This window comes from Pelophylax lessonae, assembly GCF_965119305.1.
Source record: "Pelophylax lessonae genome assembly, chromosome: 5".
NCBI classification, from domain to species: domain Eukaryota; kingdom Metazoa; phylum Chordata; class Amphibia; order Anura; family Ranidae; genus Pelophylax; species Pelophylax lessonae.
In genome coordinates this window covers 465,479,114-465,503,296 of record NC_138772.1, presented here as the reverse complement: position 1 = coordinate 465,503,296, position 24,183 = coordinate 465,479,114, and the positions used below count along the sequence as shown (strand labels likewise).

Below are 24,183 nucleotides of genomic sequence, written 5' to 3'. Positions count from 1 at the left end.
ATGAGCAGTTTGAACTGGGGTTATGAGGCACACAATGGTAAGTGTACTGTAGTGAAGGGATACCAACAGGGAAAAATCATTAGCAATAGTTGTTGGGCTCATGTACTGGGTTACAAGCGTCATATCTGTCTGAGATGGATAAAAATTATTTTAATAATGTTTTTTCTTTCTGAAGACCGATGTAAGAAAAATGAATAATCGATACATAACAACATAACCTAAAAATCTGCTTCTCCACCAAAAACTGTATTTTTCCCTACAGCCTGACCTGCTTGGCTTTTCTTTTTTTTATTTTAAATATTATCTAAAAGTGATTTACATAGTGACCAGTTTGATATATTGTTTAAGGCTTTTGTATGCATGGTAGACGTTATTAATTACATAAAGTTGTATTTTCACACAATACAACTTTATCAAGTTCCACTCTAAACAATGCTATAAAAAACTCCAATAGCATAATAAGGGTTTTAACATTTTTTTAAAAAACAAAGCAATATATTACCTCACTTGTGACAATGCTATTAAAATGCACTCGTCTAAATTGCCTAATCATTTTTACTCTGCAGCTCTGAGCTCAGTGTGTATTGCACAGCTATAGCTATGAATTCTGAGTACATGCCTTGCAACGCATTTCGTCACAGCAGAACTTTCTCATGGGATGGAGCAAGGCACTCCACATAAAGCTCTATGCTCTAAATATTAAAGAAAACCTAGGAAAACCTTTTTAGAAAATCCTCTCATTGCAAATACAGTAAAACCTTGGATTGCGAGCATAATTCGTTCCGGAAGCATGCTTGTAATCCAAAGCACTCTTATATCAAAGCAAATTTCCCCATAAGAAATAATGGAAACTCAGATGATTCGTTCCACAACCATTTATTCATAAGTCCTTCAGTTTATAGTCCATATAAAAAGATTATAGCATTGCGATAGGTTATATAACCATAAAATGTCCATCCACAAATAGCCCCTTCCACAAGGGGATAAGAAGCAAAATCCAGTAGGAGCTACAGAGTATCAAAGAGAAGAAAGGCGCCTCTAAGTGTAGCAATATGGTTCCATTTAATGAAGGTATAACATTTAGCAACTCACATGGTTGATGAATAAAACAGGCACATCTAAGTATGCAGGCATCCGGGGTAAAGCTGTCCACATGGACTATCTTCTGCACCGCCGGCTGCCAGTCTGTAATCCTGACCGGGAAGACCACCCTGCAGTAAAGGGATCTAAAAGCAAGGGGCAGCATGGAAGGGATGACGTAGATGGCGGTGCAGAGGATGGTCTATGTGGACAGCTTTAGCCTGGATGCCTGCATACTTAGATGTGCCTGTTCCAATCATCAACCATGGGAGTTGCTAAATGTTGTACCTTCATTAAATGTAACCATATTGCTACACTTAGAGGCACCTCTCTTCTCTTTTATACTCAGCTGTGACTTGAAGCTACTTGTATATCAAGACATTGCTTGTAAACCAAGTCAAAATTTATTTGAAAATTTTGCTTGTCTTGCAAAGCGCTCTTAAACCAAGTTACTCTCAAACCAAGGTTTTACTGTAGTTAAATTTTAGGAAGTGTATGCCACCTCCTAGACTACTGTCTGTTATTTATAATTTACACATTCCTTGAGTGCTGATGGTAAAGCTTTCACTATACTTCTGATGCTCCAACATGAGACTTTCAGCTCTTCTACACAAAAGTTGTCCTGTCCACCCCCACCACTCCCCACTCCCTTGTCCATTCATAGAAAGCTGTATATTTTGTGAATGGGTTACCAGAATAGAAAGCATTCTGTGACTGAATAATAGGAGGGGAGGAGTAAGAAAATCACATAATAGGTGCTTGGTAGAAGGGCTGAAAGCATTCAAATGCTATACTGAGTAAATTGTTATTAACAGACAGTGATCCAGGAGGTGGCATATTTGTAACCCAACATATTTTTTTAAATACTTCTTTAACTCCTTATCTACCAATAGACTTTGGTAAATACCTAATTTACTAATCTAGATGAATTTCTAGCTTTATCATTTAAAACATTGAAATAGTACACAATATTGTCACAGACAGTAAAACTTATACATCAAAATACAATTATACAAAAAGTTCCAAAAACACATCTCCCACAGGTCCTATATATTGTGCAAGTGGGCTAACTTGCTAATCAAACCATTACAATCTTTATCATCTGATAAATCAATCTTGTTTCTGCTTGTGATAATTGGCACTTAAAATTACCTCCCTTTTACCCAAAATTTAAACCCACTCAGATTTTTATGATATTTAAAAAACAAATGGGGAGGAATTTAGGAATTAAAGTTGGAACTGTTTACATTTTTGAAGAAACGTATTATTATTATGTAACTTGAAAAAAAAAAAAAAAAACTCTAACCAATTTGGATCAGGATATTGCACATAAAAACTTCAAAGAAATGTTATGGATTTCAAGGATAATAAAGTTTTAAAAATGTAATAGAGACAAATATAGAAACAATAGAGTCTGTAATTTCCTTTAACAACAAGTATCAATATAGGAAGTATACCAGGAACAAAGATTAAGGAAATATAGTATACGCTCCAGAAAGAGAAGAAGTAGGGCACTGACATATTAGAGTGCAAAATGGAAAAGGGAGTATTTAGAGAAGGAATTTATATTTTCAACAATGCAAACTGAAATAAATTTAAATAAAAAATTTAAATTTAAAAATACAAATTTAAATAAAACGAATAAGGGTTTTAAATAAAGGGTTGCAATATACTGTTCATTGTACATAGAAGTATATTAGAATATTGATTTGACAGAAATTACATTTTAAAATACAGTAAGTTATATTGGTGGTAATAAAGGCATAAGTAGTGATTTGGCTAATACGTTAGTATTCACATCCACAAATAATACCAAATAAATGTAGGCATTTAAATATCTGAAAATTAGGAAACATAGAAATTCAGAGGAGTTTAAATCGAGGATAAAAGATCTGGAGCATAGAAAAGATGGAGTTAGGTGTCTCACCGACAAAGGGGGTAGGATAGTACTGAATAATCAAGAATATGAAATAGAGATAAGGAGAATAATGGATCATAGAAATACTTATTCAATCTTGAAAAGTGATCCTAAACAGCTGTGTACAAAAGGTAAGCTAAAATTCCCTCCAGCCTTGGAAATATTTATATAGGCAGATGGGAGGGGGAAAAGTTTGGCCCCAACCATATAAATGGCAACACTTCTTAGACATACAGTATATGGCGAAGACATACAAAATGGCGAAGAGTTGAGAAATATATCATATTTGAAAGAAACACAGAGCAGTGAGTTGGGATTTAGGTTATCATTTCAAGATAAAAAAAAAGAGGCAGTGTTTTATTTCTCAAAATATTTAAACAGGAAAACAAAATGGTGTTTATTTACTGAGGGGGGAATGCAAGGAATAAAAAAAAAAACAGCAGTTTTGCTTGCACATGATTAGATGATAGAAATCAGCAGAGCTTCCCCTCATTTCAGATCTTCCCTCCAGATCTACAGCGACTGCACCTCTACAGTGGATTTGCCTTTAGTAAATCAACCCCAATGTATACTAAACCCCACTTGAAAACTACAGACAGGATTGGTTACATCCTGGTGACAGTGGTTACCACCCAAAGTGATTATTACACATACAGTATGTATAAGAAAAAACTATGATACACAATGATGTACAACAGAATAATAAATTGAAAGAAAGATATGAGTACATATGATATAAGAAAGAAATAATAGGATATTAGTGTCCCATAAAGGCATTTAGAAAATATAATAAAAAAATACTGGCAAGTCATATTGGGGGACAAAAAAAAAAAAAACAGGATTATATATAGAAAACACCTACCTGACTCTCAATGTAATTAAATCACTAAATAGGGATAAGCAACACTTTTCTAGATAAAATAGGCTTCTACACATTTGGTAAATGTTCAGGATATCGCTATAGTAAAGTTTATAATAAAAAAGAATAATGTCATTCATTCCAAATATGAATAAAATCAGAATAAACAATACATTTCTTGTACGCTGTAATACAAAATGTGTGGCATACATATTGCAATGCTTTTGTGGCACAGCATTACCTTTAGCCAAGTGTATTAGTGCGCATATACATTATAAAATATTCTAAAAGGGTATGAGAATCCTAATAAATATGTACAGTTTGAAAAAAGATATAAAAATCCAAGAGGGTTTCAATTTTGGGGAATAGAAAAATGCAAATAGGATGGACCAGAGGTAATGTCAATGTTATCACAAAGCAGAAACAAGATGGATTTAAACAATGGACACCTTGATTCTTACGGCGTAAATATCGATTTTGGTCTGAATTGTTTCATTGCATCAATAGTTAGTTATTTTGCACAATATATAGGACCCGTGGGAGATGGATTCAAAGTGTTTTCGAATTTTTGTATATTGATATTAGGATATATAACTACATGTAGCAATATTGTGTTATTTCAATATTGTGTTATACAACTGGAGGGCCGTAGTTTGGGAATCCCTGCTCTAAACCATCCTTCATTTATAAATGGTTTATGTTCTGTACAATATATTTGTACAACATTATTAACCACATTAAGACCGCCTGCTGCACATTTACTGCGGCAGGCTGCCTCTCCTGCACGGCCTGACGTAGCCGTACGTCAGTCGCACATGGGTGGTGCTGGGGGGTGAGGGGCGAGCACGCTTCGGGCGGCGAGCTTCTGCCCCCACTAGACAGCGGGGATGCTGATGCATGGGGTCGGCGGCCATCCGCGATCGCTCCCCGCTTTGTCAGCTGTTGTAAACATAGCTGACTGTTCTTCTCTCTGAAATTATCACAGAGCCCCTTTGATCCTTCTATATAGGATTACAGGTCTCTGTGGTAATTTCACAAGCACATCCCCCATACAGTTAGTAAACACTCCCCTAGGCTCACACTTAACCCTTTGATCACTGCTAGGTTAACCCCTTCCCTGCCAATGTCATTATTACAGTAACAGTGCATATTTTTAGCACGGATTACTGTAGTAATGTCACTGGTCCTCCCAAAAGTGTCAAAAACGTCAGTTAGGGGTCTGAAAGGTCCGCCGCAATGTCGCAGCCCCGCTAAAAATTGCTAGTAAAAAAAATAAATTAATAAAAATGACATGAATCTTTCCCCTAGCTTGTAGATGCAATAACTTTTGCACAAACCAATCAAAATACGCTTACTGCGATTTTTTTTTTTTTACCAAAAATATGAAGCAGAATACAAATTGGCCTAGAAGGATGAAAAATTTAGATTTTTTTATTTTTTTTGGGAATGTTATGTAGCAGAATGTGAAAAATATATATATTTTTTTCAGAATTGTCGCTCTTTTTTTGTTTATAGCACAAAAAATTAAAATCGCACAGGTGATCAAATACCACTAAAAGAAAGCTCTATTTGTGGGGGAAAAAAGGAAATCAATTTTATATGGGTACAGCGTCGCACGACTGCGCAATTTTCCGTTAAATTAACACAGTGCCAAATCGCAAAAAAAAATGGCCTGGTCCTTAAGGGGGCAAATCCTTCTGGTCCACAACTGGTTAACACATAGCAAGTGTAGGTTTCATGAGTTACTAACTAATAAAAAAAATCTACTGGGCATGCTGTTTAGCCAAATCTGTCATTTTAGCTTTGTATTTGCATAGCTGTTCTCATAGAATACCAGGGTTAGGGGTCAGCTCCCTCCCACAATTAATTGAGATTTGATTGTGTAACAAATCCAAAATTTCAGTCCACTTAAGTATCTTCATAACAAATACAGTTTTCATTTAGACATTTGTACTCGTTTGTAAGCCTAATGTTTTTGCCTAACTATGACCAACATGAAAGCAAGGCGAATAGTGCATCTCAAACTTTTTATTACTTGTACTTTTTAGGGCCTGAGCAGTGGCACAAACTTTATCCCATTGCTCAAGGAAATTTCCAATCTCCAGTTGATATAAAAACCCAGGAAGCCAAATCTGATAAGTCACTGCAGTCTCTTAGTATTGACTACAACCCATCTTCTATCAAGTCTATTGTCAACATTGGACATTCGTTCCATGTCATTTCTGAAGACAAGGAAGATGTATCAGGTAATCCTAAATCCAGTAAAGAATGCCTGAAGTTTCAGATAATTTGATTTCTATTGTGAGTTGAGTAGAAATTATGGAAAAGTCATCTACCCTATTTGAGCACTTAAATGAGCATAGTTTAGTTACGTATTTTAGTTACATACTAACATATTACAATGTTGACAATATAACTCAAATATTTAATTTTACAATCAAATCAAGCTATTTAATATTAACATCACTTTTTCAGTTGTGAAAGGAGGTCCGCTCACAGCAAGTTACCGCCTGAACCAATTCCACTTCCACTGGGGACCTTCCAATGAATTGGGATCAGAGCATACTGTGGATGGAAAGACCTTTTCTGCAGAGGTATCACTTTACCTTGTACATCCTGTATTATCATAGCAGCAATTTACTCTTTCCTCATGCGTTGTATACTATATATATATATATATATATATATATATATATATATATATATATATATATATATATATATATATATATATTGTACACCCTACTACACAACACCACACTGCCTTGGCATTAAGCTTCATGGAGTTTAGTCATTCAGATTCAGAATACTTTATTAATCCCAAAGGGATTGTTGTACATTCTGTGGTAAGACTGATAAGATACATGGTTTCCTTATCCTGACTGTATATATTGTAAAGATCCAGGGTGATTAAACTCAAATGGTGCATGCGTTTCCAAGAAACTGTACCAGTCCAGACTGCATTTTTAAGGGCATGGCGGCCCACTTTTGTTTAACGGAACAGAAAGTTCAAACATCAACAGCAATTTCCATCACAGGGGGTTTAACCATTACCGTAACTACACAGCTGCTTCAGGCCTCACGCCTAGGCCTTAGGTCTGCTCCTTAGACCAACACAAGTACCCTTTGGTCAAGCTCCCTTGTAGCTTTTCTTGGAATCAGCTTTGCGATGTGCTGTCGTGGACTACTTCTGCCTCCTGCAGACATGTGCGCTCAAACTGCGACCTGCAGCCTCTCTCTCTTAGAGAAGGTGGGTGCCCTCCTGATTCCTATACACAGACCTAGTGTCTGTAGGGTGGAGTCCTCCTGACTCCTGGGCCAGACCTCCTGTCAGCCGGGTGGAGCTGTCTCCAGCTGGGAGCCCTGAGCTCCAACCCTGGAAAGCTTATGAACCCAGCCCACAGGTATGCAATCAGCATGCCTGCCTCTGAAAAAATCAGGTCTAGATTACTAACACACACAGTGATCCAGGGTCCCCTCTCTACTACATGTATAATCCGTAAGTTCATTATATGTTCCCAATAAAAATTAAAATATTCCCACTGGATCCATGACTTCAAAAAGAGATATTAAATTGCAGAGTTTGGTGTCCTCTAGAGCCCATTCACTACTTGAGCATTGCAGAAACGCATAGTAAAATATGGCATTCCTGCAACACACAATATTTAACCTGCTCTTTGTTTCATGCATTGTGCTGCAAGTTATTGGGAGTAGCACCCCAACACATTTTGCATGTGCATTTCTTCAGCCATTGTGATGTGTCAGCCGCTCATTTACAGAGGAAGTAAACTCTGATCCATTACTTGTACCTATAGGTATGCCTATAATAAGGCTTACCTATAAGTACTTCAAATATCTCCTGTTTAGCAGATGTTTAGTATACATGCAGCCGAAGATGTCATGCGCTCTGAAGGAACAGCCGCTTGTGCCGTTCCTTCAGATTCCTGTGCCGTGAACAGTGGCTCACATGCGCGAATCACACCAAAGACCCGGGAGGAAGATGGATTCGGCCTGCAGAGGGAACAAGGCATCGATTGAGGGCTTTGTTTGCAGGTACGTTTCTCATAATGTGCTAGTATGCGTTTTACATTAGCACATTATGGCTTTAATTTGCAGAGAGAGGTATAAATTTACCTGGTGATCTCTCTGGTAAGCAGAAAGATCCAAAAACTATACTTTCTCTTCTAGCACCTACCTAGGAGGGTGATACATAAAGATAAGAGAACTGGTTAAAGCTGGGGTTTAAATGATAATTTAACTATGGCTTCACTACTGGATGGCAGATGCATAAATGTTTAATCATTTTTTGGACTGTGTTTGTGTGTTGGCAGTTTTTTCTTTAATTGTATTTTGATATTCTCTTTACTAGAAGACACTATTTGGCATATTTATTATCAGTCAACACCAAAGAGCAGATACAGTGCCTTAAAAAAGTATTCATACCTCTTGAAATATTCCACATTTTGCCATGTTACAGCCAAAAATGAAAATGTTTTTTTATTGGGATTGTATGTTTTTTATTGGGATAGACCAACTCACAGTGGCTCATAATTGTGAAGTGGGAGGAAAATGATAAATGGTTTTCAAAATTGTTTACAAATAAATATCTGAAAAGTGTGGCTTGCCTTTGTATTCAGCCCCCTTTACTCTGATACACCTAACTATCTAGTGGAACCAATTGCCTTCAGAAGTCACCTAATTAGTAAATAGAGTAATTGTGTAATTTATTCTCAGTATAAATACAGCTGTTCTGTGAAGCCCTCAGAGGATTAGAGAACCTTAGTGAACAAACAGCAACATGAAGGCCAAGGAACACACCAGACAGGTCAGGGATAACGTTGTGGAGAAGTTTAAAGCAGGGTTAGGTTTTAAAAAGAAAATATACCAAGCTTTGAACATCTCACAGAACACTGTTCAATACACCATCCGAAAATGGAAAGAGCAGAGCTTTTTTTCCCAGGAAAAAGGTGCAGGAACTCAATCACAACCCCCCCCCCCAAAACCCCCTCCCAAAACTGGTCAAAATTTCACTAACGGTGGGAGGGTCTTAAAGGGTCATCAAATACCAAGGGTGCATTAAGTACGTGCAGAGTTCGGGAGTGTGCTACGTACATAGTGCAGAGTTCAGGGATGTGCTGCGTACAGAGTTCAGGGGTGGGATACACACAGTGTGCAGAGTTCATCCTTCTTCCACAGCTGCTTAGTTCTGCATCCCACATTCACATCTCACTTTTATCCCTCTTCTTCTCTAGTACCTCCCCTCACACTGTAGATGGCGTCACCTCTCTCACTTGCAGGGAGATCATCCAGTGGGGGTGTCAGCATTCGCACTGCACCCCAGGCACCGGCATCTCCTTTGTCCCCAAACTGCACTTGAAAAACACAGAAGCCAGACCTCTTTGTTTATGAGTGATAGTGGTGACCGGGGAGCAGAGGGCCTGAGCCAAAGGTGGTGGAACTGAGTTCCACCAAGTTCCAGCTGAAAGAAAGCCCTGGGAACGAGTATAGCACAACTGCAAACCTACAAAGACATGTCCGTCCACCTAAACTGACAGGCCAGGCAAGGAAATCATTAATCAGAGAAGCAGCCAAGAAGCCCATGGTAACTCTGGAGGAGCTGCAGAGATCCACAGCTCAGGTGGGAGAATATGTCCATGGGACTACTGTGTACTCCAAAAATATGGCCTTTATGAAAGAGTGGTAAGAAGAAAGCCATTGTTTAAAGTAACCCATAAGAATTTTCGTTCGCAGTTTGCAATAAGCCATGTGAGGGATACAGCAAACATGTGGAAGAAGGTGCTCTAGTCAGCTGAGACAAAAATTTAACTTTTTGGCCATGAAGCAAAACGCTGTGTGTGGTGGAACACTAAAATTGTACATCACCCTGAAAACACTATGTCAACCGGAAAATGTGGTGGTGGCAGCATCATGTTGTGGGGATGCTTATCTTCAGCAGAGACAGGGAAGCTGGTCAGTCAATGGGAAGATGAATAGAGCCAAATACAGGCCAATCTTAGAAGAAAACCTCTTAGAGTCTGCAAAAGACTTGAGACTGGGCCAGAGGTTTACCTTCCAGTAGGAAAATGACCCTAAACATACAGCCAGAGCTGTGTATGGCCCAGTCAAAGTCCAGACCTAAATCCAATTGGGAATCTGTAGCAAGACTTGAAAATTGCTTTTCACAGGCACTTGCCATCCAATCTGACAGAGCTTGAGCTATTTTACAAAGAAGAATGGGCAACAATTTCACTCTCTAGATGTGCAAAGCAGGTAGAGACATCCCCAAAAAGACGTGTAGCTGTATATTCAGCAAAAGATGATTCTACAAAGTATTGACTCGGGGGGCTGAATACAATGTGCACCCCACACTTTTCACATATTCATTTGTAAAAAATGTTGCAAACCATTTATCATTTCCCTTCCTTTTCACAATTTTGTGCCACTTTGTGTTGGTTTATCACATAAAATCCTGATAAAATACATTTGCGTTTTTGGTTGTAACATGACAAAATGTGGAAAATTTTAATTGGTATGAATATTTTTCCAAGGCACTGTATGTCAGCAATGTGACAGCATAAAGCAGTAAAACAATACAATTTTAAAGGATACAATTGCAGGAAAAGAATGAAAATGAATTTATTTTTCTTAGGAGCCTGCAGAGCATCGCGCCCATGATCAGCAGATGTTAGACTTCTGCAGTACAGCTATCTACCGTTAACTCCCATTTGGGCAGACAGCTAATAAAGTGCAGGAAGATCAAATAACTACGAGGGCACTCATCAGCACCCTCACAGTTCATTGAGAACTACAAGCCGTCTGCCGCAGTGGAAAATGGGACTTGTAGTTCATTCAGTCACAGATCTGTGTGAATGAATTACAAAGCTGTGCGGGCCCTAAATACGAGAGTAACATGTAATGTTACTAAACATTAGTTAGCCTTTAATTTACCTGTTCTCTTTTATTCATGCCTTGGTAATCTGAATACCGCTAAGCCTAATAACTCTTATAATAGTTATACTGTTCTTAAAATATTTTAATGTTTAATACGAAAATTACTATTGAATAGAAATACTGTAGAAGCATTGTGTCTGCTAAGTCAATAGATTGCTTCCTTATTTCCTGACCGACTGGATGACTTTCTTCTCTCATAGTTGCACCTTGTTCACTGGAACTCTGAGAAATACTCAAGCTTTGCTGAAGCCTCTAAGAATCTTGATGGATGTGCATTGTTGACCGTGTTCCTGAAGGTCTGAAATATTTATAATGCCTATGGGTCTTGGGTTCACGATTTTCATTTATTTATCATGTAATTGTCAATTTCCTTCAATCCCTATTTTAAACATAGGGATTGTGCAAGTAGGTGTTGTATTTAGGAATCCATCCATCCCAGTCTTACTGAATATACTGATTTAGCCTATTTGAAGAGCTCAGAGACACAAGCAACAAATGATAGCACTGGGGTCTATTTATAAAACAAAATCTTGTCTCAGCATTCGCACAGCTGTAGCAAAAAAAAAAAAAAAAAAAACCCATAAGGGGCCTAATATGATTATTTCCTATGATTGTCAGCTCCATCTAGTGGTCATAATAGGCAATTTTCCTGAAAAAACTCAAATACTGCGTTATGGCCACTAGATGAAGCTGGCAATCAAAGGAAAAAAGATAACAGACACGTTACAGGCATCATTCGCAACAGCTGTACTAACATATAGTGGGGAAGGGTACTTCAGTACCTGTCCTGCCAGAACTGTCACATGGTACTGCCAGAACTGTCACATAGCACTACAGTACCAGAACTGTCAGAACTGTCACATGGTACTACAGTAACCACACTGATAAAAATGTTACATGGTACTACTGTACCCAAACTGCCAGAGCTGTTACACTGTAACATAGTAACATAGTAGTTAAGGCTGAATAAAGACAATCGTCCATCTAGTTCAACCTGTGTAGATGTGTGTGTCAGTGGGGATAATCATTCCCCATATCCCTATATATTGTGTTCTTTGAGATGCACGTCCAAGAGTCTTTTAAAAGTATACATACTCTCTGCTTATACCACCAATTGCGGAACAGAGTTCCACATTCTTACCGCCCTGACAGTGAAAAATCCCCTACGCAGTTTTTTTCCTATGCTGGGATCACCATTGAGGTATTTGTAAATTTCTAAAATGTTCACTCTCAGGCGTCTCTTTTCCAGCGAGAATAAATTTAGTGTTTGTAGTCACTCCTCGTAATTATGGTCCGCCAATCCTCTAATTAGTTTTGTTGCCCTTCTTTGGACTCTCTTCAGCTCCAGCACATCCCGATTCCCTTCTGAGCACTGGTGACCAGAACTGGACAGAATACTCCGGATGTGGCCAGACCAGAGTTTTGTAAAGTGGCAGGATTATAGTTTTATCTCTGGAGTATATCCCCTTTTTTATGCATGCCAATATTCTGCCCGCTTTGGCAGCTGCCGCTTGACATTGCATGCTATTGCTGTCTGTCTTCCACTTGAACCCCCAGATCTTTCTCCATCTTTGATTCCCCCCAGTGGTTCCCCCCCCTAGTGAGTAGTTTGCGTTTATGTTTATAGCACCCAAGTGCATTACCTTACATTTCTCCATATTAAACCTCATTTGCCATTTAGTTGCCCATTCCATTATTTTGTTCTGGACACTCTGTAAGATTTCTTATTTCCTGATGTGAAGTTATTGTCCTGCCAATTTTTGTGTTGTCCACAAAAACTGTGATTGAGCTAGTTATCCCATCCGCTATATCATTTATGAATAAATAAACCAAGGACAGTACCTTGGGGTACCCCACTTACCACTCCAGACCAGTCTGAGTACACATTATATAGTGCATGGTACTATGGTAGCCATGCTGCTAGAACTGTCACATAATACTACAGTAACCATACTGTCAGAACTATCACATGGTACTACAGTACCTGCACTGCTAGAACTGTCACATTGTACCACAACCTTGTACTGACAAACTGTTACATGGTACTACTGTATCCATACTACCAGAACTTTCACATGGTTGTGCCAGAATTGTCACATGGTACTATAGTACTCATTGTAACGGAGCTCCAATACCCAGCCTAGGTATCTCCACTGTATCATCCTTGAAGCTGAGGAAGTACTAAAACATGCAAGGCAAAACCCCCCCAGTAACTGGACGACACACAGTTCTGGGAGTCAAACTAGACTAAGTTTATTTATTGAAAACACAAACACAAGGGAACTACAATGTAGGAAAACCCCTCCCTCTTCGAACCATCCCACACACAAAGTTGAACATCCCATAATAACCTACTCTAGCCAGACAGGAACAATAGAACAATAGAGTGCAGGTATTTAACAATAACAAACCCCCACCCATCTCCTGAGGGACACTGCTCCCTCACTCTTCCAACACAAACCCCACTCTTAGTGTCCATTCCGCTACACTGCTCCCCCTTAACCACAAGCCGGCATACACAGTCTGATCCATAACGGATCGGCTTGGGGATGTCCGGGGAGTACTCACAGATAATTTTTCCAGTTCAGTTTGACGCGATAACCCGTCAGCATTGCCATTCTGTTGTCCATACAAGTAGGGCTGAAGCTTCTTTTCCCTGGGCAGAAGCTTTCTGCTCAAGTAGGTTATGGGTTGTTCTCTGCCATCTTCTCCAACCTAGCTCAATACTGCTCCCAATCCAAACATTAAAGTGTCTGGACCTCAGAAGGCCAGTATGTCTCCGTGATGTGGGCCTGGGATCTGGACTGGCAGGAACGCTGAGGGCAACTGGCCTAGGTCGTTCCCCAGTAAGATGTCGGTGGGGAGCTCCCATATCGACCCCACATCAATCAGACCTGACTCGTCACCCCAATTCAAGTGGACCCTCGCAGTGGGTAGCCGGTGTACTGCTCCCCCTGCCATCCGTACCACTACTGAGCCTCCGGTTCGGGTGGCATCTGGGACCAGGTGTCGCTTGACCAAGGTGAGAGTGGCTCCCGTGTCTAGGAGACCTTGCGCGGGCTTTCCATTTAACTGGACGGATTGTAGATGGTGCTGTCTGTTCTCCGTAGGGGCTTGCACCAGGTTAGCTTCGTGAAGGGTACCCAATTGCTCCTCGGTGGGTTTGAACCTGGGTACGACTAGGGGAACCTCTGCGGCATAGTAGGGGACCGTTGTCCGTGCTGAAGGGGGTGACCCTGGTCGGATCCCTGCAGCTTGGTTCCTGCTCTGGGTACAGTTTCGTCGATAGTGCCCAAACTGCTTGCACCTGTGGCACTGTACCCCACTGCGGCACGGGTATCTGGGTGTCTGGTGTTTCGAGGAGATTCGCCCCCTCTGTGGTAGTGGGGGTCCTGTTTGAATCCATGAAGCGTGGTTCTTATTCTGAGTGCAGTCTCTCTGATAGTGCCCAAATTTCTTGCACAAATGGCACTGCACTCCGTTGTGCCCGTGGTATCGATTTTCTGGGCGCTTAGGGATTAGTCCTGATCTTTGTGGTGCTGGTGACCCTGGGTTATTGTTCAACGGTCTGGGGTTTGGTCTGAAGCTAATCTGTGATTGTCTGCGGGCATCCTGATATTCATCGGCCTGCCTGGCCGCTTCAGGGAGAGTGGTAGGTTTGCGGTCCCTTACCCACTCCTGTACCCCTGGGTTTAGTCCATTATAGAATTCTTCCAGTAAAATCAGCTGGGTGATCGCTTCTGCTGTGGTTGCCTGATAGGCTTGTAGCCAGGCTTGGGCTGCCCTCTGCATATGGCAAGCCCATTCAGTGTGGGAGTCCTTCTCCTGTTTCTTTGTTTCCCTGAAGCGTCTCCTGTACGCTTCTGGGGTGATGGCATATCTTGCCAAAATCACTTCCTTTACCCGGCTATAGCTTGAGATTTCCTCCTCTGGCACGGCTCTGTTGGCTTCTGCTGCACGGCCTGACAGTTTACCAGCTAGGATCCGTTCCCAGTCTGTCAGGGGTACTTTGTACAGCCTGCATTGCCGTTCAAAATCTTGCAGGAAGCCATCGATCTCTTCCTCTGCTTCCACAAACTTTTTAAAGGCATCATGTGGTACCTTTAATCTTGTCTCTGGTGCCTGTGTAGTAGTTGGCCGTCTCTCCAAGGCACGCTGCTCTGCCAGCCGGAGTTGGTTCTCCCGGTCCTCTCTTGCTGTGATAAAGGCATCCACTTGGGCTAACGTTGCCTGTACCAGCTCTATTGAGGGGTTTTCTCCATAAAACGCTAGCCTGCGTTTCACTTCTTTGTCAAATTCTGTATCCATGGCTTCTGTAGCCATACTGCGTGCCCGATCCTCCTCGGTCAGCTCTGCAATCAGCGTGGCTTTGGTTTTATTGCTGGCAATCTTCCCTCACGCTTCCAGCAAATCCTTTAACGTGGCTCGTTTTAATCCAGCATAGTTTGTCTCCATTCACACTTCCATTCGTGTAACCGAATTTGTACAAGCTGCTTCCTCTTGCTGCAAGGCTTGCATCCCACCGCTTGCCACCAATGTAACGGAGCTCCAATACCCAGCCTAGGTATCTCCGCTGTATCATCCTTGAAGCTGGGGAAGTACTAAAACATCCAAGGCAAAACCCCCCCAGTAACTGGACGACACACAGTTCTGGGAGTCAAACTAGACTAAGTTTATTTATTGAAAACACAAACACAAGGGAACTACAATCTAGGAAAACCCCTCCCTCTTCGAGCCATCCCACACACAAAGCTGAACATCCCATAATAACCTACTCTAGCCAGACAGGAACAATAGAACAATAGAGTGCAGGTATTTAACAATAACAAACCCCCACCCATCTCCTGAGGGACACTGCTCCCTCACTCTTCCAACACAAACCCCACTCTTAGTGTCCATTCCGCTACACTCATATTACCAGAACTATCACATGGTACTACAGTATGTGCACTGCTAGAACAGTCACATGGTACCACAGTACCAGTACTGACAAAACTGTTACATGGTACTACTGTAATCATACTGCCAGAACTGTCACATGTTACTGCCAGAATTGTCACAAGGTACTACAGTACCCATATTGCTAGAACTATCACATGGTACTACAGTATCCATATTGCCAGAGCTATCACATGGTACTACAGTAACTGTACTGCCAGAACTGTCACATGGTACTGCCAGAATTGTCACATGGTATTACAGTACCCGTACTGACAGAACTGTCATGTGGTACTACAGTACCCACACTAAAAAAACTGTCACATGGTACTACTGTACCCGTACTGCAAGAACTGTCACGTGGTACTACAGAAACCATACTGCTAGAACTGTCACATGGTACTACAGTACCTGCACTGCTAGAACTGTCACATGGTACTGTACTATATGTGTGTTGTGTGGGTTTTTGCCTGTTTCTGTATTAGTGTATTATGGTAACCACAATACACAAGTCTAAATGGGCCCTTACTGAATAACGTGGGCTCATTTGATGATGTCAGGGGCTGCACTTGAGGCCTACTCCCTCTAGAAAGTTGTCCACTTGTTCACAAAGGCCTCAAAAGTACCACAATAATATTCTGTATGCTGAATGTTGACATATTTTTAACATAGGATTAAAGTGCATTAATTAGGGACACCTAGGAGACAAGGAAAATCACATTATGTAGCAATTTAATTTTCCCAGAGTGTTTTTGAGCTTGTAAAATATTGGTATAATTATGTATCAACAACTATTTAGTAAAATGGCTTACATTATCATTAAAGCACCATTACCATAGATGTCCCTGCACATATAGTACATTATAGAAAGCATTTGGAAGTGCATGTACTGTATCCTATAGGCCATTTGTACACTGGAACCCAGAATATAATTTTTTTGTAATTTATAACTGCGGGCCGATGCTACATCCAGCTTCAAACATGTCTTATTATCCAGGCTGCCTTTTATTACTGTATTCAGATAGCATTATGTATTTATTGTAGGTTGGCAATGCCCATCCAGGACTGCAGAAAGTGGTGGATGCATTAGGTCAAATTAGAACAAAGGTGAGTAATGCATTGGTTGTATTCTGGTATTAAATCCATTATTCATTTTCAGAGTACATAAAAATGAGTGACTGTTAAAGTTTCTGAAACACAGTAGAAGGTTATAAGAAGGAAAATGTGACAGTGATATATGATTCTGCTTACTGTACCTGAAAGCAATGGTTATGTGTTAATTCATCCGCTTAATGATTTATTATTTGTTCTCATCTGGTTTACTGGCGATTTGGCTCCTGTAATGTGCATTTTTATTTATTTGGAAAGGTAGTAATTACCGCTCTTCGAGTGCACAGATAATTTTATTATTAAGAGATATCAGAAATTATTATTATTATCCTATGAAACATTCCACTATGAATAGCAAATAGAATAGAGACATAGGACAGAGGGGGGTTTCTTAGTTACGCTGGTCCGAGAAATCAATACATATATAAAGAAAAATACAGTTTTTATTTAAGTAAACCTAAAAATGCATAAAAATATATAAAACATACCAGTGAATGCTTATAGGCATGGTCAGCACACAGAGTGCATAATTAATAGGGGTATTTTAAAAGCACATACATAGCTACTGTATATAAAGCCACATGCATCCATGTTTAAAGCTCTAGTAATACACATAATATTAAATTTACAAAATGATTATGAGTTACTAAAAAACACATACTGTATGTAACATGATTCTGCAGTCTCTGGCCACATAGCCTGTTCATCTGCTCCAAAACCATATTAGGAGACATAACCACAGTAAAATTTGCAAATGGCTTGGTAAGTGGGCAGCTGGTGGTGCATTTGGTTGCATATGGTAATGGCATTTCTGATATTACTAGTAAATAGCATAAAATCCACTGTAAACAGGCTTGAGGTAATTGTAGCCGTATTAGTGCACTTGGGACAGAGACAATTGAGTACTGTCCGTGATACTTTTTTTATTTGCACTAACATACAATATTTCAGGACAAGCTTTCGGGGTATGTCCCCTTCATCAAGATCCAAGCAGTACTGATTCACAAAATGTTAGCAGCATGGTAAAGAAACACAAAATCTCTGAGCCAAAGGAAAAAAAAAAAGTAAAACCAAACAAACATAAGTTTAACTGGCATGTTAATAAAACTAGCTTGATTAGTGAGATAAGATAGAGGGAGAGTTGAAGACAGGGGAAGGTGGGGGGGGGGGAATAGTCAAGGAGGGGGTCGTAAAACTGTAGGATAATGAGAAAGGAAACCCATATCTAAGTTTAAGCCGTTATTTTTTGTGTCAAAAAGAAGTATCATTCTTAGTTCAAACTTTCAAAACTAGTTCAAACTTCAAAGTTTCAAACTAAGTTTCCTTTTGAATGATACTTCTTTTTGACACAAAAAATAACGGCTTAAACTTAGATATGGGTTTCCTTTCTCATTATCCTACAGTTTTACGACCCCCTCCTTGACTATTCCCCCCCCCACCTTCCCCTGTCTTCAACTCTCCCTCTATCTTATCTCACTAATCAAGCTAGTTTTATTACCATGCCAGTTAAACTTATGTTTGTTTGGTTTTACTTTTTTTTTTTCCTTTGGCTCAGAGATTTTGTGTTTCTTTACCATGCTGCTAACATTTTGTGAATCAGTACTGCTTGGATCTTGATGAAGGGGACATACCCCGAAAGCTTGTCCTGAAATATTGTATGTTAGTGCAAATAAAAAAAGTATCACGGACAGTACTCAATTGTCACTGTAAACAGGAAAATACTGAAAAAGCAGCAGGCAGGCAGGTTTTAGCAAATCGATGTGAGCTGCAGGTTGCAACAAGCAGGTTGTAAATGTATATAGAAAAGCTGCAGTAGGTGTTAGTGGATACCAGTAATAAAATCAATAATGGTTATATATAGCCCAGGAAAAAGCAGCTATAGGGGAATGTCAGTACTCGATGATATTGTACGCAGCCAAGCAGTGAAGATTTAATATATTATGACAGTCCCATCTATAATGGCTCCCTATGATATGCAGGCATACAGTACAGCCATATATAACAAGCCATTTTATCCAGCATGGCAGAGCAGTGTTAGTAGCAAGCTGGAAAATATCACAAATGGCAAATCATGCCTCTCCAATGAGAAGTCCTTGAATTCAGCAGGATGATTAGGCCGGCATGACTACCTTCACCCTGATGCATTTCTCCCCGCACCCTATGACTAAGCCCCTTTAGGAGGGGCGAAATGTGAGTGTGTGGTGTGTTGAAGACATGTAGCCTGAGGTCGCTTTTTATTGTTTGTTCACCCGGGCTGGTAGGAAATAGCGGTGATCTTTTCCTCTTCACATTTACAGTACTTACCTTCTGGATTGGTATCATGATAAGCCTCCATTCCATGCTCTGGGACACAGTGATACACTTTAACCTCTACGGTGCCAAGAGCAATATTACAGGTTACTGTAGTAATGATGTTATATGTGTTTTTATGTAACTCATAGTCATTTTGTGAATTTAATAAGTTGCGTATTACTAGAACTATATGCATTGTTGCATGTGGCTATATTTAGAGTAATTATTTCTATCCTTTTGAAATACCCATGCTAATTAGGTACTACAGTGTTGACAATGTCTAATAATTTTTAGGTTTACTAAAATAAAAAATGAATTTGTATGATACACTGTATATATTATGTTCTATGATATTTTGGACTAGTGGAACTGAAAACCCCCCATGTATGTTTTATGTCTCTATTCTATTATGTTTTATGTCTCTAATTTCTAGGTATAATGCAGCTTCTGCTGGGAGTTAAAAATGCATTCCTGTACCATGTAAAATTGAGCTGAATAGTGTATAAGATGGTCATGTACGGCAGGTATTTCTTTATATGTTTTTTGGCAAAAGATACAGTAGATAGATGTCCTACTGGGAACAGTCATGGAGACAATTCTTTCCAGCTCATGTAGCACACATGTGAAAACAATATCTTACATAGGAAAGGAAATGATCAACTTTTTCCTTGTATGCACACTGCCAACAATGAATGACTCTAATTGGGGTATAATGCTTCTCACTGCCTCATAAGGATGCAATGCATGGACCAATCCATAGCAGATTACTGAAAGCATTGTTTGAATTAAGTCAGATGATCAGCATAGCTCTTAGACTTTAAGTGCTAATAGAAAGGGCTTATTCCATGTTATTTCTAGCTTGTTCATTTTTTAAATTTAGCATATAGTGGGCAAGTGTTTACATCATTGTCAGAATTTTTTTTTTTTTGTCTGTGGCCGCACTTGGGAATTTTGTTCTTACTTTCCTGTGATTCCTGTAAATGAAATGGGGGAAGCTGCCACCAGAAGAGGAAGGAAGGAACAACAATAAAACATTATCAGAGGACCTAACCCTTCTTCACTCCATCTAAAAAGTGTTGTTTTTGTTGTGTGTATCCCCACTGGAGAGATTTTCTATCATGTTCTTTTCTGACAGAAAGTGAGAGGGAATTTCCCCTATATAGACACCTGACAGAGGTTCTGACCCTTCCCAAAAAACAAATTTTTCCGCTGGAGTAGGACTTTCACAGTTTATGTATTTTCACAAAATTTAATTTAGGAAATATAAGAAAGGCATGGGGTTCTGAATCTGTTAAAGCAGCAGATGTTCTTAGTGGGGTTATAAGCAATGTGGAGAAAATTATTATTTTAAGGTCAACTTGTATTCTTGCGTAGGGACAGGGTGTGTCAAAAGCAGAACATACTAAGTTAGAATTAAAACTCGTATATCAAAAAATCCAATGCGTTTTAGGTGTTCAACTTGTTCCCCTTCATGAACGCTTGGTAAGGTTGAACAAAGCTTGTAGTGTACTGTTATAATTGGAAGGATCCTGAGGGTCAATTAGTATAATAACAATATTAATATTTTGGATTAGTTGATAAATGAAAAAGAAAAATGTTTTTTTTAATTCTAAATTTTGTTGTAGGGTAAGCAAGCAGCCTTTACCAATTTTGACCCATCAGCCCTGCTTCCTGCATCAAAGGACTACTGGACATACATTGGCTCCTTGACCCACCCACCACTGCTTGAGTGCGTCACCTGGATTATATTCAAAGAACCCATAAGTGCCAGCCCTGACCAGGTAATGGAAATATTGAATAAGAAAAAAAGTATAGATATGTTACAAGTTATTATTTATCAGTTTTTCATAATTGAACAAATGGAACAAAAAGTGTAATTTGTAAAGAAAGTGAAATTCTTCTTTTTTGTGCCCCATTTGGGTAATACCATAGAGGGGTCTCCATTTACCTTTTACTTCTCGTGCTATGAGAGGGGAGATCCCATGCATCTCCACTTTTAAATTTTCCATACCACAAATTAAAAATCCAACAAGATCCATAGGACCCCTTGCATTTGAACAATGGGGGTGTGCAAAACTTGGGACTGAAGGGCAGAATTCCAGTTCTAAAGCTCCCTGGGAAATATCAGAAGCCATTATGTTTCAGATCCACCCTGAGCCTCTTATTGTTTTTCACTTTCTGGTAGTGGAGATTTGGTGCACACCCTGACTCCATGCTATGCCTCCTGCCCCAATCCTACACAAAAATGTCTGGTATCTAAGCTGTCTATCAACAGACCCAAAACTGTTGGGAGAGCGGAGGAAGAAGGAGTAGGGGGATATTTATATGCAAATAGTGTCTTAGAGCAAATTGGTATTTGCATTAATCTTGAGTTGCTGTGAAGTGAGATTTTCTGCAGCTTCAGGTGTTTGCTTTCAGTTTCTAACGTTGCTGCTGGTTTTGTTGTAATGATTTAGTCTCAGATTAATTTTAGAGAAAAGTTTGTCTGAAATGTAGCTTGACACCACTATTTATTATTGTTTGTGACCTACAATAAACGCTCTACCAAGGTCTGATAACCTGGATGTCGCTGACTAGTGAGGGTGTAGGCTGAGGGGAGGTCTGTCCAGACCTCCATGATTAAGCCCCAGGGGTGAGGCAAAACATGTTGGGTATGTGGCCTAGAGGATTTGAGCTCTTTACCGTCAACAGGCCTGAATTTTGCTTCCTGCTCCCCTGCCAACTGTTGACTGCCCCACCCTTCTTGCACATGTAGCAATGACTTCTTGGAACTAATGAGACATTTGGGTTTCTCCTGTCATGTTTATAGGTAATGCACCCTTTAACCTGATCCAACAATATACCGCCACAATAGTAACAATAATTCAGTTCCAATCCCTTAAGTCTTTTTATATCTAAACCCAAAAACAGGAGAGGGGGTTTGGGGTGTATAATTCCCAGTAGTAACTGCAGAAGACTCTTTAAAAGTAGCCCATTTGGTAATTACAGACTTGCTGGCCTTGTGAGAGCAGTTATAGACTTTCCTTTAAATTAGAGCACATCATTCCCTCCAGTTAATATGTCCATTGACCTGAAAGCAGTCAAAGATATTTCGGTAGTGCGACAAATGGCGGATTCATTCAAATGAAGTTATGAGTTATTCAGGCAGAGGGGCTATTTTGAGAAGTCTAGAGAGTGATGGAAACACATCAAATATCACTTCCAGAGGAACTTTAGGGCACGTTCACACCAGAAATCAGTACTGATCACACAACCGCTAGTGTGCACTAGGAGGAAACAGTCCTGGTGCACTGCACTGTTTACATTTTGTTTTTTCAAACTTGATCTGTGGAAAATAAATCCTTGTTGCAATGTCCTGACGGCAGTTTAGCCTAGCTCCTCTGCGAAACTCTTCAGCAGAGAAGATTCTTGCAGAAGTTCCCCTGTGGCAGTCATCCTCTTGCCCAGCTCCCTCTGGATAACACACTGCAGGGGTAAAGTGGGACTGTACAGATGCTGCAGCCGCACCGAGTTTGACAGGTGGTACTTTAACAGCATGGGTGACATTTAGATACTGAGAAGGTTGTGATGCTGGTGGACAACTGAGCAAAGTTTGAGAGATTTTGTATGTCTGCATTAACTGATCAGGTTTCAGTCAACACTGTCATCCAAATTTTTTATATATTTTGTTTTTCAGCTAAATAAGTTCCGCAGTCTCCTTGCTTCTGGGGAAGGTGAGAAGGAGTCCCCAATTCTGTGCAACCATCGTCCACCTCAACCTCTGAAGGGTAGAGAAGTTCGAGCATCCTTCTGATAAACTATGTGAAGCAATTCAAACCAAAGCCAAATTGCAGTAATACATATTAACAAATGGCCATAGTGGTTTTCATCTCTTTTATGTAAAAAAAAAAAAAAAAACAATAAACTGAATTTTAACTGGTATTTGAGTTGCATATTTATTAAGTGCAGAAAGGCTTTGATTTTGTTTACATCCAACTTAATTCCATCATTTGCTGAATTTCCAAAGTTAACTAACTTTTTTTAAATAAAATTAAAATGGTGTACGCTTCAGGGAATATGACTTTTTGTTAAATGGCTTTTTGTAAATGGCAACTCCAGTCAAACAAAGCCAACTCCAGTCAAAGTACAGCTGAAAGTGAGTGTTTTACTACCATGAGGTTTGTCAGGTAAAGTATGTATACTTCTGATCATCCTAACCTCAATTTTTACAAGTATATGTGCCTTTGGTTCATTTTAGGGGAGCCTACCCCTACAATGTGCTGTACATATATACTGGCAGCAGGATGATGGTCACAAATGACATGGGGAAGGCAACTATAATAAATGCATTCTTCTCTTCAGTTTATACAAAAGAAAAAGGAGGGGTATAAAAAACAAGAAAGTTAATAACAGTACATTGAATGTACCTTTGTGGCTGACAAAGACCAGTGTTCAAAAAAGACTAATGACGAATGTAAACAAATCACGAGGACTGTATAGCTTACACCTGAGCGTTGCTAAAGAATTTAGCCATGGTATAGCCAGACCATTATTCCTAATTGTTAAGCACAGCTTGCTGACTGGAATGATACCAGCTGATTGGCAAAAAGCTAAAGTGTTACCAGTATTCAAAAAAGGGCTGACATATATGGATACATTGAAACTACAGACCAGTCAGCCTAACTTCAATAGTATGTAAACTATTGGAAGGAACGATAAGGGATCATATTTAAAGAATTGCTGATGAGAATAGTATCATTACCATGGATTTATGAAGGATCATTCACGGCAGACCAACCTTTTAACATTCTATGAGGAGGTGAGCTGTAACTTAGAGAGATAAAAGCCTGTGGGCATTGTGTACCTGGATTTCACTAAGAGATTTGATACAGTACCCTATAAACAATTAATTTACAAATTAGAGTCTTTTGGCATAGATGAGATTGTATATACCTGAACCAACTTTCAGAAAATGCATCAAAAACGTGACCGTTTAGACATTAATGGCTGTGTGTTGAGTTATTTTGAGGGGACAGCAAATTTACACTGTTATACA

At 39.6% G+C, this 24,183-nt stretch overlaps 1 protein-coding gene across 1 annotated transcript; it reads left to right on the top strand.

Annotated features, from left to right (window-relative positions):
• On the top strand, positions 1 to 23,008 carry CA1 (carbonic anhydrase 1; the record flags this gene model as incomplete). Its single annotated transcript, XM_082258091.1, has 7 exons — positions 1 to 37; positions 5,906 to 6,103; positions 6,333 to 6,451; positions 11,009 to 11,104; positions 16,791 to 16,853; positions 20,774 to 20,929; positions 22,825 to 23,008. 7 exons carry the CDS (start codon positions 1 to 3, stop codon positions 22,939 to 22,941), a joined length of 786 nt encoding a protein of 261 aa, XP_082114217.1. The 3' UTR covers positions 22,942 to 23,008.
• Positions 23,009 to 24,183: the final 1,175 nt, after the last annotated feature.